Source organism: Peromyscus eremicus, chromosome 4, assembly GCF_949786415.1.
Source record: "Peromyscus eremicus chromosome 4, PerEre_H2_v1, whole genome shotgun sequence".
Classification (NCBI taxonomy): Eukaryota; Metazoa; Chordata; class Mammalia; order Rodentia; family Cricetidae; genus Peromyscus; species Peromyscus eremicus.
The window spans coordinates 62507947-62529148 of NC_081419.1; the positions used below are offsets into that span (position 1 = coordinate 62507947).

Genomic DNA, 21202 nt, shown 5'->3' on the forward strand with positions numbered 1-21202 from the left:
AAGAGAGAAACTATAACCAGGATATATTATACGATAAAAGAATCTCTAACTTCAATAAAAGAAAAAAATAGTGCTTGCTTTCTTTCCTGTGGTTTCACTTACTTTTAGTCATCCTTAGTCAAAATATAGTAAAGAGAAAATAACAGAGTTTGCAAGTTGTGCATTGCTCTGAGCATAATGATGATATCCTGCCACTCTGCTCCACACTGTCTTTAACCTGAATTACCCCTTCACCCATTGTGTCTATCAGTGTACACACTACCTTCTGTCCAGTTACTTAGTGGACATCCTAGTAGTCATATCTACTCTCCTAGCTGCACATTGCTTGCAGATAGTGCTCATATTGCCCATTATTTCAGGCCTCCACTTGAGGGCAAGTCTTAGGATGTACACCCTTAAGATAATAAGGAGCTATTGTACCTTACTATGGCTTCATAGTCTCACAGAAAACAGTAACTTGACCTCAAAATATACCTTATCCCCAATCTTTATATGCCATTGGATTCTGAAGCTGTACTTACATTTTTGTTTTTCTCCTGGCTGGGTTCTTCTGGAGAAAGTTCTCCAATGAGCAGTGGCTTAAGGTACAGCTGCACAATGCTAAGATCTAGGTGCATGGCCCGGAAGGCATCCTGTAAAACAGAGACAGGTGTTAGAAACTTGCAAGAGATGTGTTTATCCACAGATCTGCTCCTCCCTTGCCCATCCTGGGCCCAAACTGGCAACAGCATAGACCCTACCACAGAGCACTTGCTTCTAATCCCAAGTTGATGCTTCAAGGTGATTCATCAGTTTCCTTGCGACCCTTCTATAAGAGGATGAGGCTGGTGACCCACCCAGACAGGCACTGTTTGTCTAGGGACAGGCAATTCCTAGAACACTGATTACATCACTGCTTCTTTTCTTAAGCATGGGAAGGAAGAATTGCTTGAGTTAATTACCATGGTGAGTCTTTGAAGTCCAGTATCAGGTTTCATGTGAAAGTTTATTAAACTGTCTAGGGCATGCTGTAAACAAGACTGTCTACAAAAATTACATTTTTCTATTGAGGGCTTCCTTTCAGCTCTTGACTGAGGTTCAGAAGAATGAGGCCTCTTCGATTATTTATTCCAAACAACAGTGGATTAAATTTGATAGCAACATCTTAAAATACAGACACAAATGATTGGGGGAACATAATCCTTGAGTCCTGGGCTGCCTAAAGTAGTATACTCTCAGCTGTATTCAGCATTGAAGGACTCTCATCACTCCATAGAAATAATGTTGCTAAGTAGCAATTCCACATCACTGTGGGAAGCAGTGGAGTTCCTATATTGTAAAAGACATTTTCCTCCCAAGTATTTTTATAGCTTTTTTTTGGGGGGGGGAGAGAAAATTTTATGAGATGAAGATGATTAGCTTCTTGCTATTATGACACTGAGGTTGTAGTGATTAAAACTGAGGAAATATAGCCAAAGTTGTACCTTGAATTATGTGGGTGGGATACAAACACTTTGGAGCAGTGGCTGTTGCATAGTACAGGCTGCTAAAAGCCAACCTTCCTACACTTCAGTTCTGGTTTTGCCATTTACAGCCTGTGCAACTGTGAACCTTACACATTGTTGCCTTACATAGACTTTGTATTTTCTTCCCTAAATGGTAGTGATAGTTGTCACTCAATTCGTAAGTTATTATAAAGCTTGGATGAATTAATTAAGATACTGATTGGCATATACTAACTACACAGTACTTAATTTTTTTTGTTGTTGTTTTTCAAGACAGGGTTTCTTTGGCTGTCCTAGAACTCACTCTGTAGTCCAGATTGGTCTCAAACTCACAGAGATCCACCTGCCTCTGCCTTCTGAGTGCTGAGATTAAAGGCATGTGCCACCACCACCCGGCTTATACAGTACTTTAAAAAGAGGATTTGTCTTATTATCTATTACATGTATAGATATGTGCATATGAGTCTGAGTGGCTGCAAAGGCACAAGTGGGCATCAGCTCTCCTGGAGTTGGACTTACAGGGTATTGTAAGCTGCTGGATATGGGCGCTAGGAACTGAGTCCTACCAAAGTAACATTTTTACTCTTAGTTACAGAGCCATTTTTCCAGGCAGGCCCCACTTTACAGTCCTTGTTAATCATCTTTTTATTATATGTTCCACGAGAGATAGGAACTCACTATCTACCTTTTCTTTAATACAGCAAATAAGGTATATCTATCTCTATCTCTATCTATCTATCTATCTATCTATCTATCTATCTATCTATCTATCTTCATTCTAACAACGAATATAGAGTAGGCTCTGATTATACAAGTGAATATATTGAATCCTAGATCTCCAACCCCACGGAACTTTTCATAAGCTTACTTCTGAGAAGGTGCATATATGATGAATATGATAATTAGAAGTGTGCAATATCAAGTTTATAGATTGACTTCACCAAAAGGTCCATAGATCAAATGCTAGAATCCTTCTGGGTTATAGGTCCATTATACTGTGCACACTTCTCACAAAACCTTAAGACAACAATGGGCTACATTGTTTCAAAGATGTTTTAAAATTTTCACATTTTGTTAAAATATGGCATATGTGCATATGAGTCTGAGTGGCTGCAAGTTTAGTTCTCTTAACCAGGGAAAGAATTATTCAGTGGTTAAGGGAGTGATTTATGGATCTTATGATGATCTATACTGATTGAGTCATCAGTCTGCTGTTTCTGAGCAGATTAGAATGGGAAAGTATATTGGTGGGTCAGTTTTCAGAGTACAGAAGAATAGAATATAATTCAAAGTCTGTAGCACACATCGATAAGAATGTAACCCGGCAGAATTTGAAGCTGTTGATAATCTACTCTTCTGAGTGCCATGTTACTTTTGAACCCAAGGGATGATCAGAAGTCTGTGCTCTGGGGACGGATGCTGAGGAGCCACAGAGATATGCAGAAGAGTAAGCATGCTGATTTGCAGATCTCTTTTCTTTGTATTATTGAGGAAGTACAACAAAGGAGTTTATTTAATCTTAAAATACTCAATGCTTTTCTAATAGAACCCATATACTAAGTTGTGAAATCCCTACTTGGAAGCCCTCAAAAACAGGTTCTGTTACCCACATTCTTAGGCAAGTTTGCTCTTGCTGAAGGAGGTGGAGTGAAATGAAGGGAACAGGGGAAAGTGCCAGTATTTACAGAATTTCCCATATGTACAAGGAGCATACCAGCTCATAGCTACTGGCTTAATCCTGTGGGGGGTTATTGCTTCTATTGTACAGAGAGACATCAAACTTTCAGGAATATGGGATGGAAATATTTCCTCCATATACCACATGGAGCAGCAGAGCTAATGTTTGAATTTGGGGCTAAATAGAACAATAACACCCTAAAGATCCATCCCAGCTGTCAACATCTATAATCCTTTTCCTGAGAGACATGCTGCTACATGACCTTGTGACGGTACTAAAATCAGCCTGTATTTTCTGGACAGATGGCAACAGAGTTTCCTAGACTTTAGTCTCATGAAGCACTTTGCCTCTGACTCCATCCTGCTTCCTCAGGCTGACCCTTCATAGACCATGTTCTCTACGGGAGCCTTGTATTGAATAAATGGAGCTCTGAATGTTCACAGATCTATACACTTCCTTTCATTTCCTTCTTCCATTTTTCTCCACCAACGTTAGATATTGATGCCCCTTGCACATGCAGGAAAATTATTCACAAGTACTCCTGCAAGCTTATAACAGTTTGTTCATTTTTTTAAAAGAAAATACGTATTTATCTGTTTATTTATTGTGTGTGGGAGCACACACATAGATGCTGGAGGACAACTTGTGGGAGTCAGTTCTCTTCTTGCACCATGTGGTTCATCACAAGGATCAAACTCATGACATCAGAGTTGGCAGCAACTGTCTTTACCTATGAGACATCTCATTGACTATAAAGGTTTTCTTTATATTGTAATGAAGCTGTACTTGCTGCTTCGTTAGTGAGTTTTTGAAACTAGGACTGTGTACTAGGCATAGATTAATGCAGCCCTAACATCTACCATGGTGCCTAGAATAAAACATGTAGTGAATACACCCCTGATGAGTAAGGTAGGCAGAACAGTTCTGCATGAGGAGTCGGGATGATTGAAGCATGAATAATACGCTGCTCCCATTTTCCCTATACTCTTTTTTACTCCCTTTTCAATCATCACTCTGCTCTTTACTATCACCATAAATTGCATAATATTGCAGCTCATCTTGAAACTGATTATTTCCAAAAATCATACCAACAAGACATGAATATTGAATATTACTTTATGTTTACAAGTACTTTGGAAGCTGCTGATCTATGTCTATTCTTTCCTGGGGGCTGTGATTGTTTACTGCTGATTATATTGTTTACTGATTATAAAAGCAACAGAATTCCCCATAGAAAGAGAACAGTCAAAGTATGTAAAATCAGAAAGCCTCAGAGAAAATTCTGATATTCTTAGTTTAAATGCTGCTGTATAGATTATAACCTGCACAAAGGCACCAGGCCAAGATGGGAAGATGGCTTGAAATACAGCAAGTACTCCATTTGCCAAACCTGGTGTCTAGGGAACTGTAACCACCCAGAGACAGCCTGCTTCCTAACCCCTAACACAGAGGGCAGCAGAGGGGTGGGCTGCCTCATGTTAGGAAAGCTACTTAAATTTTAACTAATCATTTTGTCATTATTATTGTTATTGTTGTTGTTTGTGTGTGTACGTGTGTGTGTGTGTGTGTGTGTACACACACACTTGCATGACGGCACATATGTGAAAAAAAATACCCACAGGACAACTTTTTCGAGTCAATGCTTTCTCCTTTAACTTGCAGAATCAGGCTTGGTGGCAAGTGCCTTTGCTGACCTGGCCCCCTCCCACTGAAGCCTCAGTCTTTATGTAAATCCACACAAATCACCTACTCCTCCCCATGTGCTCATTATTTCCTTATTTACTCAGGTGTTATACAGTCTACTCAGGACCTAATCTAGTGACTCAGAGCTTAGTCTTTGCAATTGGATATCAATAAATTACTAATTATTATTATTTACATAGTGTTAGGTCTCCAACTCAGGACAAATGGCTAAGACCTAACAGTTTGTCTGATAAGGGTTGAAATTTCTCAAAAGATGTTGATTAAGAGACAAACATAAACTCATAAAACACCTAGAGAGTTTCAGTGTCATCCAACAAGGCATGTAGAATGTGACTTTTCTCACATAGTAGCTCACAGATTTATAAGTAAACCAGCACCCAGGAAGTGGGGGCAAGGGGTTATTTTTGGCTGCCTAGTGAGCTCCGCGTAGCCTGGGATACACGAGATCCTCTTTTTAAAAAAGAAAACAAATCTCAAGCTTACATTCCCTGGGGTAACTCCCCTTCTCCTTTTCTGCTTCCTTTTCAGAACTTGTGTGCTCCAAAGTTGTAGCTAGAACCAAAGTCCTGATATTCAAACTAATTATGAGTTGTAAATAGGCTGAGTTAGGGGGAGAATGCATCTTTGCCCTTGCCTTGGGAGTGAGCTGCAACTTGGGAGGGTGAGGTGTTAAGTGACTATACCTCCACAGAAGTTCCTATTGTCACTAGAAGGCCTTCATTTATACTCTGCTTTCTTCTGAACTCCAGCCCATTCTCTCTGTCTCACTCCCTCTTTCTCTCCCTTCCTTGCTCTACTTCCATCCTTTCAATCTCCATCTGCATTCTAGACCTTTGTATTCTTCTGATCTCCTTCCATAATGGGCACCTGGATGCCTTAGTGAGGTACCCACATCAATTTAGACTTGCATTCTGCTTTGCTTATTTAGTTACCCGTCAAATATTAGATTATGTTTCCTCAGTGTTCCTCCCACTCATCTTCTCCTTCCAATCTTGTTGTCCATGCTCCTTTTGGACTTTCAATATATTTCCTGAACTCCATTTTGGTCTTGTTCCTTTCAACTGTCTTAATTTCTTATTTGATTGCCAGGCTGACCTTTCAGAGTGGCACCATTTATCTTTTCATGGTCCATTCTCCTTCTTTACGTTTTTGTAATGAATGTTTTTACTAGCAGATGTTAAATATATACACTAATTGGTTTCATTAGGGTATTTTCATATATATACATTTTCCATATGTTATTAGGAATATATAATTTTATTGTATTCATCTCTTGTTCCTCTTCCACTGCTCTTCCTCCCTCCTCTCTCTCTCTCTCTCTCTCTCTCTCTCTCTCTCTCTCTCTCTCTCTCTCTCTCTCTCTCTCTCTGTCTCTCTCTCACACACACACACACACGCACGCACACACACACACATCTCTTCCATTGATGACCTAATGAATTTAATTAGGGTTGCTTACAGGATCCTAAGTGAGGGATTACTTACAGCAGCCTGAATTCCTTAAATTCCTTACCCATAACTACACAATTGAAGAAAACATCTCTCTCTACCCCTGGGATCATTAACTGCCTAGGGATACTCAGGAAGGGTAAGACCTCATGTGCCCCTTCCTCTTAACTGTCATGGTCCATTTTCATCTCCTAGAAGTGGGACTCTCTTCTGTCTGTCATTCTCAGACATCAATCAAGCCTGCACTTTTGGCCAGTATCATGCTAAGAGGAGGAAGTGGATGCCCATGTTGGTTGGGTACTTACTCATGACTAGTCACATGTGTAAAACCTGTCTGCTCACACTCTTCTCCCCTCTGGCCTAGCCTTGCCTCTGTCAGCTCAGCTCATTCCAAACTGTATGGGTTCTTTCTTTTGCAGTTGTCCATGGTGCCTTTTCTCCCTAGGAGCCCTCCAAATAGTTGAAGAGAACTCTGCCATATTTCCTGTAAGCTTTTGTCATCTCTTCCTTATATGAGAAAAGACTTGATTGTTTATATTATGTGTGTATGTGTACTTGTTCTTGTGAGTGTGTGTGTGTGTGTGTGTGTGTGTGTGTGTGTGTGTGTGTGCATGTATATATGGAGGCTGGAGGTCGAAGTCAGGTGTCTTCTTCAGTCACTCTCCACCTTATCCTTGGAGATGGTGGATGGTGTCTCTCCCTGCATATTGCCTCTTCCTGGCCTACAGTTCATTAACTCAGCTAGGCTGGCTGGCCAGATGCAGAGTTAAGGAATCTACCTGTCTCTCTGTCTCTCCAGCTCTGGGACTACAGATGTAAGTTTCAGAGCCCAGCTTATTTATTTATTTATTTATTTATTTATTTATTTATTTATTTATTTATTTTGAGACAGGGTTTCTCTGTGTAGCTTTGGAGCCTGACCTGAAACTTGCTCTGGCCTCGAACTCATAGAGATCCACCTGCCCCTGCCTCCCAAGTGCTGGGATTAAAAGTGTGCCCCACCACTGCCCAGCTCAGTCCCCAGCATTTTAAGTGAGTTCTGGAGATCCAAACCCAAGCCCTGATGTTTGGACTGCACGTACTTCATTGATGGTCTCTCCAGCTCTGTCATTGCTTCTTCTAAGGTGTGACATTGAGAGATGAGCAGACTGACCTGCACTTGCTTTCTTTATTTGAAATGTTGCAGCCTCTGTCAGATCTACCGTCACAACTGCACTTCATTCCCTTGGAACTTACTAGGGTCTAGTATAAAATGTGTGGACAAATATTTATTCATACGTATGTCTTGTCATCAAAACATTTAGCAATCTTTATTCTAGAGACTGCAAAATAAATTAAGTGAAATTAAGTGACAATCTGTATAATCAGTTCTTCTTGTTGAAGTTACTGCTTGCTGAGTTTTCCTCAGTAAACTCACATACATGAAAAGTCCCAAGCCCCAAACTCTGCTAATTGGCCCTGTTATATAAGCTTAAAATTATATAGCTTGTAAACAACCAGATAACTCATGCATGCAATAGCAGAGGCTTATGTGTTGATTTTGTTTTATAGTTTTATTAAACTACTGTGGAGAGCATTAAAATTCATCTCAGAAGAATGAAGTGATGATAAACTACAAAAGCTGTCACTTGTTGAATATTTAATCTCTGCTGAGCACCATAAGAGGCATTTTACTTGATTTCCATTGATTTTTACAATAAAATCAAGATTAAAGTATTATTATCTCCTTTTATAAGAAACCGAGACTCAAAAACTTAAACAGTCTCCCCAGGACTTCTCTAATAAGTGTAAATTCCTGATGCCCACTGAGCCAATTCCATTCTGAAGCCTATAGTTTTAAACATTAGGCCACATTCCTAACAAAGCTTTAGAAAAATGAATGAGTGGTTTAATGACCCCATGGTACTGCACTCATTACTTAGGTACTGCTATCTACCTTTTAGGAGGCCTGGAAAAAAGTTTCTATGTAAATAAGAGAAGGTGTTCTATCTGTGTAAGTGTAGCCACGGGTCTAGTACCTATAATGCAGAGATTATCCTGTGGTCCCCAGTTGCCAGTCAGGAAAAACTGTGCTAATACCTCCTAAGCTGTAAAGTGAGCATTTGGCCTTGGGCCTTTGGGCTTGGTGTTCTGCTTCCAATTAAAAGGCACAAACTATAATCAGAATTTCTATGCTGATAGTAAACTAGCTGAAAGTAACAATCACACTGGTGAGGATATGGATGCTACAATTGTTGACTGTTAATGTCTTCAATTATACAAGATCGTTTGAATGCATTAATTCCATTTACCATCGGTCAGGCAGGTGGGCAATGCTATTCCTGTTTCACAGGGCATGGAGATGAAACTCTGGGCATCTCAGTAGTTTTCCTAAGTTCACACAACCCATCCTAGTGTGTGTGTTTGTCTTCTGAGTAGCCAGGGAGAATTAGAATTGCCCTGCTTCTCCTGTGTCTCTCCTACCATTCCTGAGCCACCTTCCTTTGGAGAGCCCCTTATTTGAATGCTTTTGGATTCATTTTCCTAAATTATGAGGTTGATCAAGCATATGCTTTTCTTTCTTTCTTTCTCTTTCTTTCTTTCTTTCTTTCTTTCTTTTTCTTTTTTTCTTCTTTCTTTTTCTTTTTCTTCTTTTTTTTAAGTTTTTACTTTAATTTAATTTAATTTTACATATCAGCCACGGATTCCCTTGTTCTCCCCCCTCCCACCTCCCACCCCCACCTTCCCCCAAGCCCATCCCCCATTGCCATCTCCTCCAGGGCAAAGACTCCCCTGAAGATTGAGTTCAACTTGGTAGATTCAGTCCAGGCAGGTCCAGTCCCCTCCTCCCAGGCTGAGCCAAGTGTCCCTGTATAAGGCCCAGGTTCCAAACAGCCAGCTCATACACTGAAGACAGGACGCTGTCCCACTGCCTGGATGCCTCGCAAACAGATCAAGCTAATCAACTGTCTCATTTATCCAGAGGGCCTGATCCAGTTGGGGGCTCCTCAGCTATTGGTTCATAGTTCATGTGTTTCTATTTGTTTGGCTAATTGTCCCTGTGCTTTTTCCAATCTTGGTCTCAACAGTTCTCGCTCATACAAACCCTCCTCTTTCTCACCAGTTGGACTCCTGGAACTTCTCTGTGTAGCTTTGGTGTCTTTCTTGGAACTCACTTTGTAGCCCAGGCTGGCCTTGAACTCACAGAGATCCACCTGCCTCTGCCTCCTGAGTGTTGGGATTAAAGGCGTGTACCACCACTGTCTAGCGCTTTTCTTTCTTTATATGTCCCAATACTAAAGTGGCCTGGGCATGGCTGGTGGTTACTATTATATAGCTTTTTCTTCTTACTGGCTAGGGCTGGAAGCAAAAGTGATCATTTCCTGGCTTCTGGTGTATTCAAAGTCTTCAGCAAACTTCAGATCTATCACCTGGGATACTTAAAGCTCAGTGAGATTGCTAGCAATTTTCAATGTGATTGAAAACTTAAGTCCTTGCCAACACATCTTTGAGCCAATTCTGTGATTTAAGCTAGAAAACCCTGATCCAGGTCAAGCATGATGGTGTATGCCTATAATTTCAGCACTTGGAAGGTGGAGGTCAAGAGTTCAAGGCCAGCTTTAACTGAGGGGATTGACTACTTAGGGAACTGTGGCTATTTTATTTATTTATTATTATCACTATTATTATTATTATTATTATTATTATTATGGTTATTTTGTCATTTGAAAGTTGTTAATTATCCTTCTCTTATTCTCATACATACTGCTCTACTTGGCTTCTTCTCCCCTACAGTCTCTAGATCTCTGCCTGAGTGTGCTTTTCTGATACCTAGGATGCCCCCCTCCCTTGCTCCCAAGAAAAGATTGAACATCATTTAAAAACCGTATCAGAACTGAAGTAGTGTAGATGTGACAGGACGAACATATATTTGTCTGACTGAACATGAAGCCAGTAAGAGGACAGAAGAACAAGAGCTAGACAGAGAAGAGGGGTGGAGACTCAGGGAAAACCGAGAGTTATGGGAAAGATGTTGATGGCATCAGCATCTGACTTTACAAATCCATCAGGTATCTACCAAGTCCTATTTCTAGAACATGCCACCTGCAGACAGGTGTCTTCAGTTCCATGTGTAGAAACATGTTGGAGAACTTCTTTGCTCATGTGTGCAATGAACAAATGCAAAAATATCAAGTCTCAGCTTAAATTCCTGTTCTGCCATATACTGATTGCCTGACCTTGAGCTACTAGGGGCTCAAACTCTTTGTCTGTGCTGTGAAAGAAAATAACACTTCCAGAGAGAGTGGAAGTGCACATCATGCACAGAATACTTAAAAGGGGATTTTGAAAAACAGGATCTTACTAACTATGTAGATTTGGCTGGCCTGGAACTCCTTGTTTAGGCCTCATTGACCTTGAACTCACAGAGCTATGCCTGCCTCTGCCTCTTGAATGTAAGCACCACCACACGCAAATTAAAAAAAAAAAATCATTGAATGCACTGAAAGATTCTGGTAGACATCTTTATCAAACACTAAATGAAATTTAAATGTTTTTTACTAGTATTACTTATGTATTGTGTGTGTGTGTGTGTGTGTGTGTGTGTGTGTGTGTGTGTGTGTATGTGTAAACTCATGCATGTGGAAGTCAGAGAACAACTTGCAGGGGTTGGTTCTTAAATTCTACCAGGTAGCTCCTGGAGGTTGAACTCAGAGTGTCAGGCTTGGTGGCAAGTGTCTTTACCTGCTGAGCTATTTGCTGACTCTAATTTTTATTTTTTTTAAGGAACCAGATATACAGGACTTTATGGTCAAAATAAAACAACTTCAAGCTTAGCATTGTCATCACCAATACCTGCTGTGCACATGGCTTACCTCTTTGAGTATCAAGTGCATCATCTGCAATGTGAGAATAACGTGCACACCCCTGGCAAGAGCACCTAAGGTGGTGCATTGAAACGCATCTGTGAGAATTGCATCACTCTTGTCAAACTGCTTGAGCTACGCTATGCAAAAGAGAACTGTGAACTCTCCAAGTCCAGGCAGTTCTTGGCTTTCACTGTTATTAACCATGTTTCATGCCCATGCGATGAATTGCTTTCTGTAAATTCCTGTTTAAATCAACGACATTCCTTCCCCCAGATTTTGCTCACCTATTTATAACTTGCTATTTATAAGATAGTTACTCTACTTGAAGAAGAAGCAAAAGAAAACACACACACACACACACACACACACACACACACACACAGAGAGAGAGAGAGAGAGAGAGAGAGAGAGAGAGAGAGAGAGAGAGAGAGAGAGAGAGAAGACAAAATCCAGAATGCAAAAACACAATCTGCACCATCAACATTTGAATGTATCCCATATTGGGCAACAGCTAGACCCTGAAGCCCCATTTTGCTTCCAGATTCTTGTTAGACAGGAATCCTGAAAAATTGGTTTGGGAGGAGATAGTGACTGTGGAGCCCAGGCACGTACTTTAGTGTTTTGGGGATGAGAGCCAAGATCTCAGCTACTCAGCATCAGAGAGAAGGAGAGAGAGAAGGAGGGAAGAAAGGAGGAGAAACACACACACACACACACACACACACACACACATACACACACACACACACACAGAGAGAGAGAGAGAGAGAGAGAGAGAGAGAGAGAGAGAGAGAGAGAGAGAGAGAGAGAGAGAAGAGAATCACGTGGATGTCCTTACCGTGGCATCTTCCCCAGCATAGTGGTTGAGGACTCGATGGCCACCTGGATGCTTGCCAGCCCAGTCAGTCACATCGTAAACCTTGCGATCAATCACCAGCCACTGGTCGGCCTCCTTATTGTGTTTCTGGACCTCCTGCCAGGTGTACAGGTTGAGACATTTCCTGAGGCTGCCTACCTTGCCATTTGCCTCCTGCTTTTCATAGACCTCTGCTTTCCCATTTGCTCTCGGTTTTCCATTTGCCTGATGCGTGTCATGTAGACATGGCTGACTCCTTCCCACAAGGCTCTCACTGTGTTCAAGCTTTTCCTCCAACTTCATCGTCCCTGAATCCCTGAGATGATCTAGGTTGACTCCTGAATTTCCTAGTTCTGTAACTGGGCCTTAAAATGACTCCTTTCCTCCTCTTTCATTCCTCTGCAGTCCTGATGCCTACACAGAAAGCCTTTGGCTCGTTTGTTTCTCCCGAGCCTGAAAGTGAGCACCTGCCCAGCCTGGCCCTGTTTTGGTCTGTAGCTAATCTTTTCTGCACTGAGGACAGCTAGATCACATTTCTCTAGTCACCTCTCTCCTGCTGACTGTTCTCTTAGCATCCTCCTCCTTCATCATTAAATGTCCCAGAGCACAGAGCCTGAGCCAATCGCAGTCTGGATGGATTAGAGGCCCCACCTGGTGAAAGGAGGGGCTAAACTCTGGTCTCTTGATTTTCCAGTGACATCATCGTGGGATGGGTTTTACCTGTTCTCTGGGACTCCTCCAAATAGTGACCTTTAGATTTATAAATTCAACATGTGAACAAAAGCTTTCAGAATTTCCTGGATGACTGGAACCACTGCTGCTTGGTTTAGGTAAATGTTCTTTGGACAGCTCTCATCTCACCCAAGGGCTTTCAAATATGTTTAAGTCCCCTCCTCCCACTTTTTAAAAAGTGTCATTTTCAAAAGGGGAAAAAGTCTAAGTAAATGCTGTAAAAAGCCTAAGTAAACAATGTAAATGACTCCCCGACTCCACTTCACTCCCCTTAAAATCTTTCTGAATCTGCAAACACTTCTAAAGGCCACATGAGTGACACATGGTGATTTAGAGTCCATGTCACCTGTTTTATCTCTTAATCCTCTCTTCCGTGTCTTTCCGGTGAGGCTTGTTAGTGCCCCATTTTCCAGCTTAGAAAACAAAGGGCAGACAGTCCAAGTGACATATCACCATATCACAGCCAACCCATGAGAAGAAACCCGGAGGAAGCCGTGTTCACCTCTCACTCCAAGTCCTTTCCTCTCTGACCACGTCTGGGTTTTAGATTTGCAGCAACTAACTGAGATGGTATGGAAACAAAGCAGAAGAGGAGGAGTTCCCAAGTGATGGTGGGAAGCTTCTGAATTTTGAGAAAAGAGGTTGCACAGAACTATAGTAAAAGCACACATTTGGGAAACTCATCTGAATCTTCAACACAATTGAAAGCTGTCACTAAAGGAATTTATTGCACTGATATTTGCAGGTGCTAGAAGTGGTCCCAATGCTCAGCTCTAATGAGGAAGAACACATCTGTTTTGCTTGTTGAATTAGATGTAGATATTTTAAACAACAAAACCTCACAGAACTTTTGTTGGTAGGCACTCATGACTTCAGTATTATTAATACAAAAGAAAAGGTATTCAACAAATTGTACTTTAAAAAAATTTCCTACTGGAAAAAAAGTTGTGTTTACTGAATAATGTATGATGGGAAGGAGGTAAGTTAAAGTGTTGGCTTAGTTATCTTTTGATTACAGGGTTATGAGCTATTATGCTTTACAATTTTATGGTACTTCCCAAATCTTGAAAAATTAACAAATGGCTGTTTTATAATTTTGAAACACAAAATTTAAGAGAACCAAAGAAAATAATGCATAGGTTTGGACACTAAATAGAATAATATGTCATCTCCATCATATTAGTTTTTCACCTGTAAATGAAAGGAAAAGCACATTTCTTACAACTTCATTAAGCCAATGCTAGTGCTGTGGTATTTCCATAAACTCTCATAGTTTCCATGATTTCTGAGTGGAGGTTTTCTAAACACAACAAGTGTGCTTGTGCGGAATATTTGTAGATCATACATATAAATTCAGAAAAACTCAAGAAGTTCAGTATTAGGGAAGCGTGAAAACAATAGTCAGCTTAGGGCCTTAGTTGAGGCACGTCAGCTCCAGGGCAATAGGTTGGCACATTTTATAAGCTGGAGAAAGTGCTGTTTTACCATATCATGTCATGCAGACTAACACTGAGTAAGGCACCTGAAGACAACACAACCCTCATATCTACCCTTCATACCATTCTCAGCTGTCTGGAAGTTTCAAAAGGCATTAGTACTGGGGATTTTGTTAGCAAGAGTCCTCAGTACAATTGTCCCTAAATAAGTGTTCTTTTTCAGAGGGGTTGTAAGTCTGTCAGTATATGGGGATCTTTGGACTGCTTGAATCATTCTGAAAACTTGGAGGGCTGGTCCTTGAGATAGAGAGAGCTGGTCTCTTTTGAGTCACTGCTCTTGGCTTTCTCACAATATCCCGACTCTTCCTTAGGGAGACAGTTATGTATAACCTTCATCTTAAAGGTAATCCTCAAGCTGATTATGATTGCAGAAAGATGGGTATAACCCAAAGTTTCTTGTAAGGATAAGATCGTGAGATATTAATCCTACAAAGAGCTTTTTGAAAGCTGCCATCTGTTGCTAGGGGAGGGTGAGTCACTGGTTTATTTACAAATCCATTCATCAATCCTATATTGAGCAGCTTCTGTAGGGGAGCACTGTGCTAATCTTGAAAATCAACTGACCCTGACATCATCACTCAACAGGACATGACTGAGCAATGCCTAGTACTGAAAGGGCTCAGGCAGTATCTCTGAGGCATTTGGGTTCAACCTTCAGAACACTGGTGCTCCTCTCAGCTCAGAAGTCATTTTTTAATTTTAATTTTTTTGTTTGTTTATTTGGAGACAGGGTCTCATGTATTTCAGGCTGGCCTCAGATTCCCTGTGTAGTCAAGGACGACCTTTAACTCACCTCCTGAGAGCTAAAGTTACACGATTGTATATGCCCCAATCTCCTAATACAGGTGATGGGGATTGAGCCCATGGCCTTGGCATGCTACATAATCACTCTGCTAAATGAGCCATATCCTCTTCCCTAAGCTCAGAAGTCTTCAATGGCATCAGAAAATATTTTCCTGCCCTTAAGAAAGTTCTATGATTTTATTGAAGATTTTCTGAGAACTTGTTTTCTTCTTGCCATCCTAGAGTTGAGAGGTGAGCCACACTTTCATTTCTTTGTACAAAAAAAACTTCAAAAAGGAAAAAATTGAAATAAAATGTTATTTCCTGTACTTCAACTTCTTTATAGTGATAGGCAATTCAGGACCAAAACCAAGAACTTTTGATGAAATAAACCTGGAAAATTCTTTAACTTCACCATGCCTCATTTTAATTAATTAACCAATTAATTTTGAGATAGGTTCTGACTCTATATCTCAAGATGGTGTGGAAGTCATTATAAAGCCCAGGCTGATCATGAACTCAAGATTTTAATGCAGCAGACTTCTAAATGGTGGGATGACAGGTGTGTCACCACATTCAACTTAATTTCCTCACTTTAGAAACATAGATAATGGGGCTGCAGACATTGCTCAGTGCTTAAGAGCACATCCTGTTCTTGCAGAGGACCTCAATCAGGGCTCTTAGCACGCACATTTTGTGGCTCAACTCTATAGCTCCAGCTTCAGGAGATCCAATGCCTCTAGCTTCCTTAGGCAACTGTACTCATGCATGCACACACATAACCCAAAAGAAAACATTTTCTTAAAAAAGAAACATAGATGAGACTAATAATGTTCCATAGCTTTTTCTTTGTGACACTTAAACATGTGAATTCAAGTGCAGTGGTAAAGACAAGGCTAGAAATGTTGTTTTTTGCATGTGTATGTGTGCATGTGCCTGTTGATGAATGTGGAGGTGTACACATGTGCAGGGGTGTGTCTGTCTGTCTGTGCATAGGGAGGCCAAAGATAGGTTCTGAGTGTCTTTCTCAATCGCTTTCACTTTATTTAGGGAAATATGTTTCTTGCTGAACTCAGTCTCACCCATTTGGCTAGTCTAGCTGGTCAACTCTTTTGGGGATCCCTGTCTCTGCCTCTCAAGTGCTGGGATTACAGATGTTTTGCCAGCCTCACTCAAATGTGGTAAGTTCATCAATGCTAATCTCCTCAGTCTCTGATATTACTGTTTAAATTTTCTTTTTTCTTTCTTTCTTTCTTTCTTTCTTTCTTTCTTTCTTTCTTTCTTTCTTTCTTTCTTTCTTTCTTTCTTTCTTTCTTTCTTTTTAAGGAGTCTGAAGGGAAAGATCCTGAATGGCTAGATAATGTTACTCCTTGGAAACATGGTTTTTTACACAAAAATCTCAGTGCCAGGAGTGGGATATTGCCTCATGTGTTGTTGATCAGGAAAGCCCCCAAGGGGTCCCTCCATGCAAACTCATAATTTACTTTGGTTGCTCAGCAGAATTAGTTGATAAGACCCCATTGAAGACATCATACATTGTTGTTGTAATGTATGGAGAAATCAAAGGGGAACTAAGCTGGAAACTTCCTCCTAGCTTTTTCATGGTGTGGGAAAGTGCTATTCGGGCTGCTAGGGGAGAGGAAAAAAACTATCAATAGTCTTAGCCAGCTGTGAACCCTATGAAGTGTAATACTAACCTCCTGGGCAAGATATGTCCACTGGTGCAATAGCGGTATGACTATTATAGGAGTGGCCAACTGCTCTTGGATTGGGAGAATTCATAATCAATGTTTTAAAATTAACCAAAAACCCATGATAGGAGAGGTCATAGACCATAGGACGGAATTTACTAAATTATTTAGCTGAATTGACTTGGTATGACATTGGCTTCTTTTTTTTTTTTGTTTTGTTTTGTTTTGTTTTGTTTTGTTTTTCGAGACAGGGTTTCTCTGTGTAGCTTTGCGCCTTTCCTGGAACTCACTTGGTAGCCCAGGCTGGCCTCGAACTCACAGAGATCCGCCTGGCTCTGCCTCCCGAGTGCTGGGATTAAAGGCGTGCGCCACCACCGCCCGGCGACATTGGCTTCTTAATATTTATGTTATTATGTGTCCATAGACAAAGGCTTCTTTCAGGGTTAATCAGAGAAGCCTCTTTCTGCAGAAAATGATGACGAATGCAGAGACTCATAAGTGCACAAAGTGCTGAGAATAAGGAATAGTTCTGTGCTCAGCTCTAATTAGGACATGTATGCCACCTCCTTTAAGGCCTTGGGGTCACCATGGAAAGGGGAATTGGAAGAATGCAATATCTAGGAGAGAAGGCGAGGGGCAATGAAATGCTGTTTTCTAGTTATCACATACCAATGCAATCATGAACTGACTACAGCTGTGGTTGACTACAGTTTACTGCAGGTCTGCAAAAACTGGGCCTGGGGGCTAAAGGTTTGACTCAGCAGTTAACAACCCTTTCTGCTCTTGCAGAGGATCTAGGTTAGATTCTCAGCACCTACATGGCGGCTTACAACTGTCTGTAACTTAAGTTCCAGGGGATGCCTTCTTCTTATCCCTGTACATATACACAGGTGAGACATAGGCTTAGAATAATAAAATAAAGAATTTAAAACACTGGGCCTGCTAACAGTCAGAAGTGGGTGGGGAAGGGTTCCAATTGAAGTATTAAATACTGATGGATTCGGGGGAAGAGTCATTATTTTCAATTGTGTAGCCACTGGTGCACCCACCAGGCTCCACTGGATAGTTCTACACCCATAGACACAGAGATGGCCCTGACTAAATTCAATGGACCCTCCAAAACAAAAACAGCAACATGGAAAAGGAACTTGTAAGGAGGAGGGGATTGTTGACAGAGATGGAAGGGAAATAAGATACTGTGTGTGGGGTAATAGTAAGCAGGATGCATTATATACGTGTATATAACTGCCAAAGAAGAAAATTGGTAAAACCGTAAAAAAAAAAAAATCTAAATTGATGTAGCCGTTACACGTATTAGTGGAGGTATTACATGAAATACAATGATCAGATAGGGGAGCTGGTATGACCGTTACCATGTTACTTTATTTACTGAGAAAATTTAAAATTCACCCTACTGTCTATTCTGAAATATATAAGTAGCTTTAGTCCACTATAGTTACTCTACAGTAATTATTCTTTTTTTTTTTTTTTTTTTTTTTTTTTTTTTTGGTTTTTCAAGACAGGGTTTCTCTGTGCAGCTTTGCGCCTTTTCCTGGAACTCACTTGGTAGCCCAGGCTGGCCTCGAACTCACAGAGATCCACCTGGCTCTGCCTCCCGAGTGCTGGGATTAAAGGCGTGCGCCACCATCGCCCGGCAGTAATTATTCTTATCTGCCTGTACCTGTTTACCCATAAAACATCTTCCCTGTTTAATGTTTCACACTTTTCCCAGCCTCCGGTAAGTGCCAGTTTGTGCCTTGCTTTCTGTGTCTCACAAAGCACCCTTCGGTTTCATCCTTACAGCAACAAATCACAATTTTTCATTTTCATGGCTGAATAATAGTCTATCCTGCCGTGTGTGTGTGTGTGTGTGTGTGTGTGTGTGTGTGTGTGTGTGTGTGTGTGATGCACACACAGTGTGAATCACATTTTCCTTGTCTACAAATCTCAGTGCATATCTTGTTTATTTCCACTTCTGTGCTAGTGTGAATAGAGTCCTAACGAACACGAGAGTGCAGCTATCTCTTTGACCCTAATGATTATCTTTCTTTTGGATACAAAGAGAGTTGCTGGATCATTACGGTAGGTAGCTCCCTTTCTTCCTTCCTTTGAGGACCAGCCAGGGCTGCTTTCTGCAGTGGCTGTACTCGTTGGCATTCCCAGCAGCTGCAGATGAGCTGTCCCCTTTCTCAAAGCTCTTGACTGCATTTGCCTCTGACTTAGCATGGTATCCTGTGCCAGCATGGACTCAAACAATTGCTCTTGTCAGGTACTGGGTCTTTATAGTAATTTGATTTCCTACAGGAAATAGGAGGACAGACAGCCAAATAGGCAAGACAAAAGAAAAACATGCCTGAGTTTAGTGGATAAATTGATAGAAAAAGTATCGAGTATTAATCATAAACCAGAGACAGGCAGATGTCTCCTTTTTTATGTAATTTTTTATTTTATAATTTAATTTAATTTTACTTATCAGCCACAGATTCCCTTGTCCTCCCCCCCCCCCCCGCTTCCTCCCAGCCCCCCCCCATTCCTATCTCCTCCAGGGCAAAGACTCCCCTGGGGATTGAGTTCAACCTGGTAGATTCAGTCCAGGCAGGTCCAGTCCCCTCCTCCCAGGCTGAGCAAAGTGTCCCTGCATAAGCCCCAGGTTCTTGAGGGAACTGGATGCAGAGATCTACGGCCAGGCTCCAGGAGTCCAATTGGTGAGAAAGAAGAGGGTTTATATGAGCGAGAATTGTTGAGACCAAGATTGGAAAAAGCACAGGGACAAATAGACAAACGAATGGAAACACATGAACTATGAATCAATAGCTGAGGGGCCCCCAACGGGATCAGGCTCTCTGGATAAGTGAGACAGTTGATTAGCTTGAACTGTTTGGGAGATGTCTCCTTTTTCACTGGCAAAGAGGTGGTGTGTTGAGCCTCAACAGCATCATTCCGATTCTCTTTTTCAGCCTCCCTCTCATTGTTCTTTTTCCTTTCTCCTTCAGCACATATTAGTTGTAAAAAATAATGGGTTACATTATGACATTTATGTGTGTGTGCGTGCATGCATGTGTGTGTTGGCCTGTGGAGACAAAGGACAAAATCAAATATTATTCCCCAGGACAGCTCACCTTGCTCTTTGAGTGAGTGCTCATACTGACTTGGAGCTCACTCACTACTTTAGAATAGCTGGAGAGCAAGCCCTAGGGAGCTAGCTGACCCAGGCCAGTGCTGTAATTGCAGGTGCGTACTGCCGCACATGACTTTCTTAGGTAGAGTCTGTAGCTTAAACTCAGGTCCACATGCTTGTATGGCAAGCACTTTACACACTGAGCCATCCATCTCCCTCATCACCTCATTGTGATATTTTCAAATATACACATAAAATGCATTTTGATTATAATCATGGCTCCATTACCCTCTTAGTTTCATTTTGCCTTTCCTGGCTCTTTCCTTTCCCCCCAGTGGTCCCATTTATATTTCCATTTTATTTTATTTTACTTTTTTAGATACAGGTCACATCAATATATATGACTATTCTGTAGATCTTCAATGCCTTAAGCCAACAAAGAGGTGACACTCATGACAGTCTGTAGTAGTGCCCTACAGAAGAGACTCTTTGGGGTGAAAATGGAAGGTCATAATATACTATAGCAGATTCAGATACCAGCAAATGCTGTCTTTAGGTACAAGACTCAAACTGAAAGTTAAGAAAACGATCTCTGAGCTTGTAAAAGCTCTGGTTTTGATGCTAGTAAAATTGTCCACAGCTTTTTTATGTCCCTTCCTTTTGAAAAACCTCCATGTGCAGCCTCAGAAGCTCAGTTAGCTCCTATTTACAGGCTATAGGACATTCACAATGGTATCCTTGAAGCCCACAAGAGATAATGGAGGTGCAAACAAGGTTGTTACACGGTAATTGTAGTTTTATAATGAGTGCACAATTTTCCTGGTTCTCAGTGAGAATTATTTCAGTAGGATGCACCATGTCACACGGAGAAAATATAACCATTCTTCTTAACCACAGAACCATAAAGAAAGTTGGACCCAGTATAAGGAGATTCAGTTCTTCTGTTGACTCATTATCTACCCACTTTCCTGTTCAGAACTGTGCTTTCAGTGCTCTGAGGCCCAACCTGTATGTGTGAGTACAACTATCATTATAACTGGTCAATCTGCTTTCCACATGGCTTCCTTTCACCAGGGCACACCCTGAATCTGTGAATAAGCCACTGTGCAAAGGGCACACCCATTTTCCCTGGGCAATTTTTCTGAAGCACTGCTTTATCATTCCAACAAAATTTGTTTGAAAAACATTGCAATTATCTGCTAGTGCCTAGGGTTAAAACAACCTCATTGTTTTGAGGCTGACATTCAGGATGGACCACTTTAGCTGGTCCCCTCTCAGCCTGTGATTGGACTGGTTGAGCTCTGCTACTGCCAAGGCAGGAATCAAATGAGGCAACACGATCCTTTCCTGTTGTGGTCACAGCT

General features: G+C 41.2%; 1 protein-coding gene across 1 annotated transcript in view; it reads right to left on the reverse strand.

Annotated features, from left to right (window-relative positions):
* LOC131908191 (fatty acid desaturase 2-like protein FADS2B) overlaps positions 1 to 12565 on the reverse strand; it is a 40080-nt gene extending 27515 nt beyond the window's left edge. Inside the window, exons 1-2 of the mRNA XM_059259239.1 lie at positions 12001 to 12565; positions 522 to 632 (exon numbers count right to left, since the gene is read on the reverse strand). Of these exons, the coding sequence (XP_059115222.1) occupies positions 522 to 632; positions 12001 to 12321 (432 nt within the window). The 5' untranslated portion in view covers positions 12322 to 12565. The remainder of the gene's footprint in view (positions 1 to 521; positions 633 to 12000) is intronic.
* Between the last annotated feature and the right edge of the window lie 8637 nt (positions 12566 to 21202).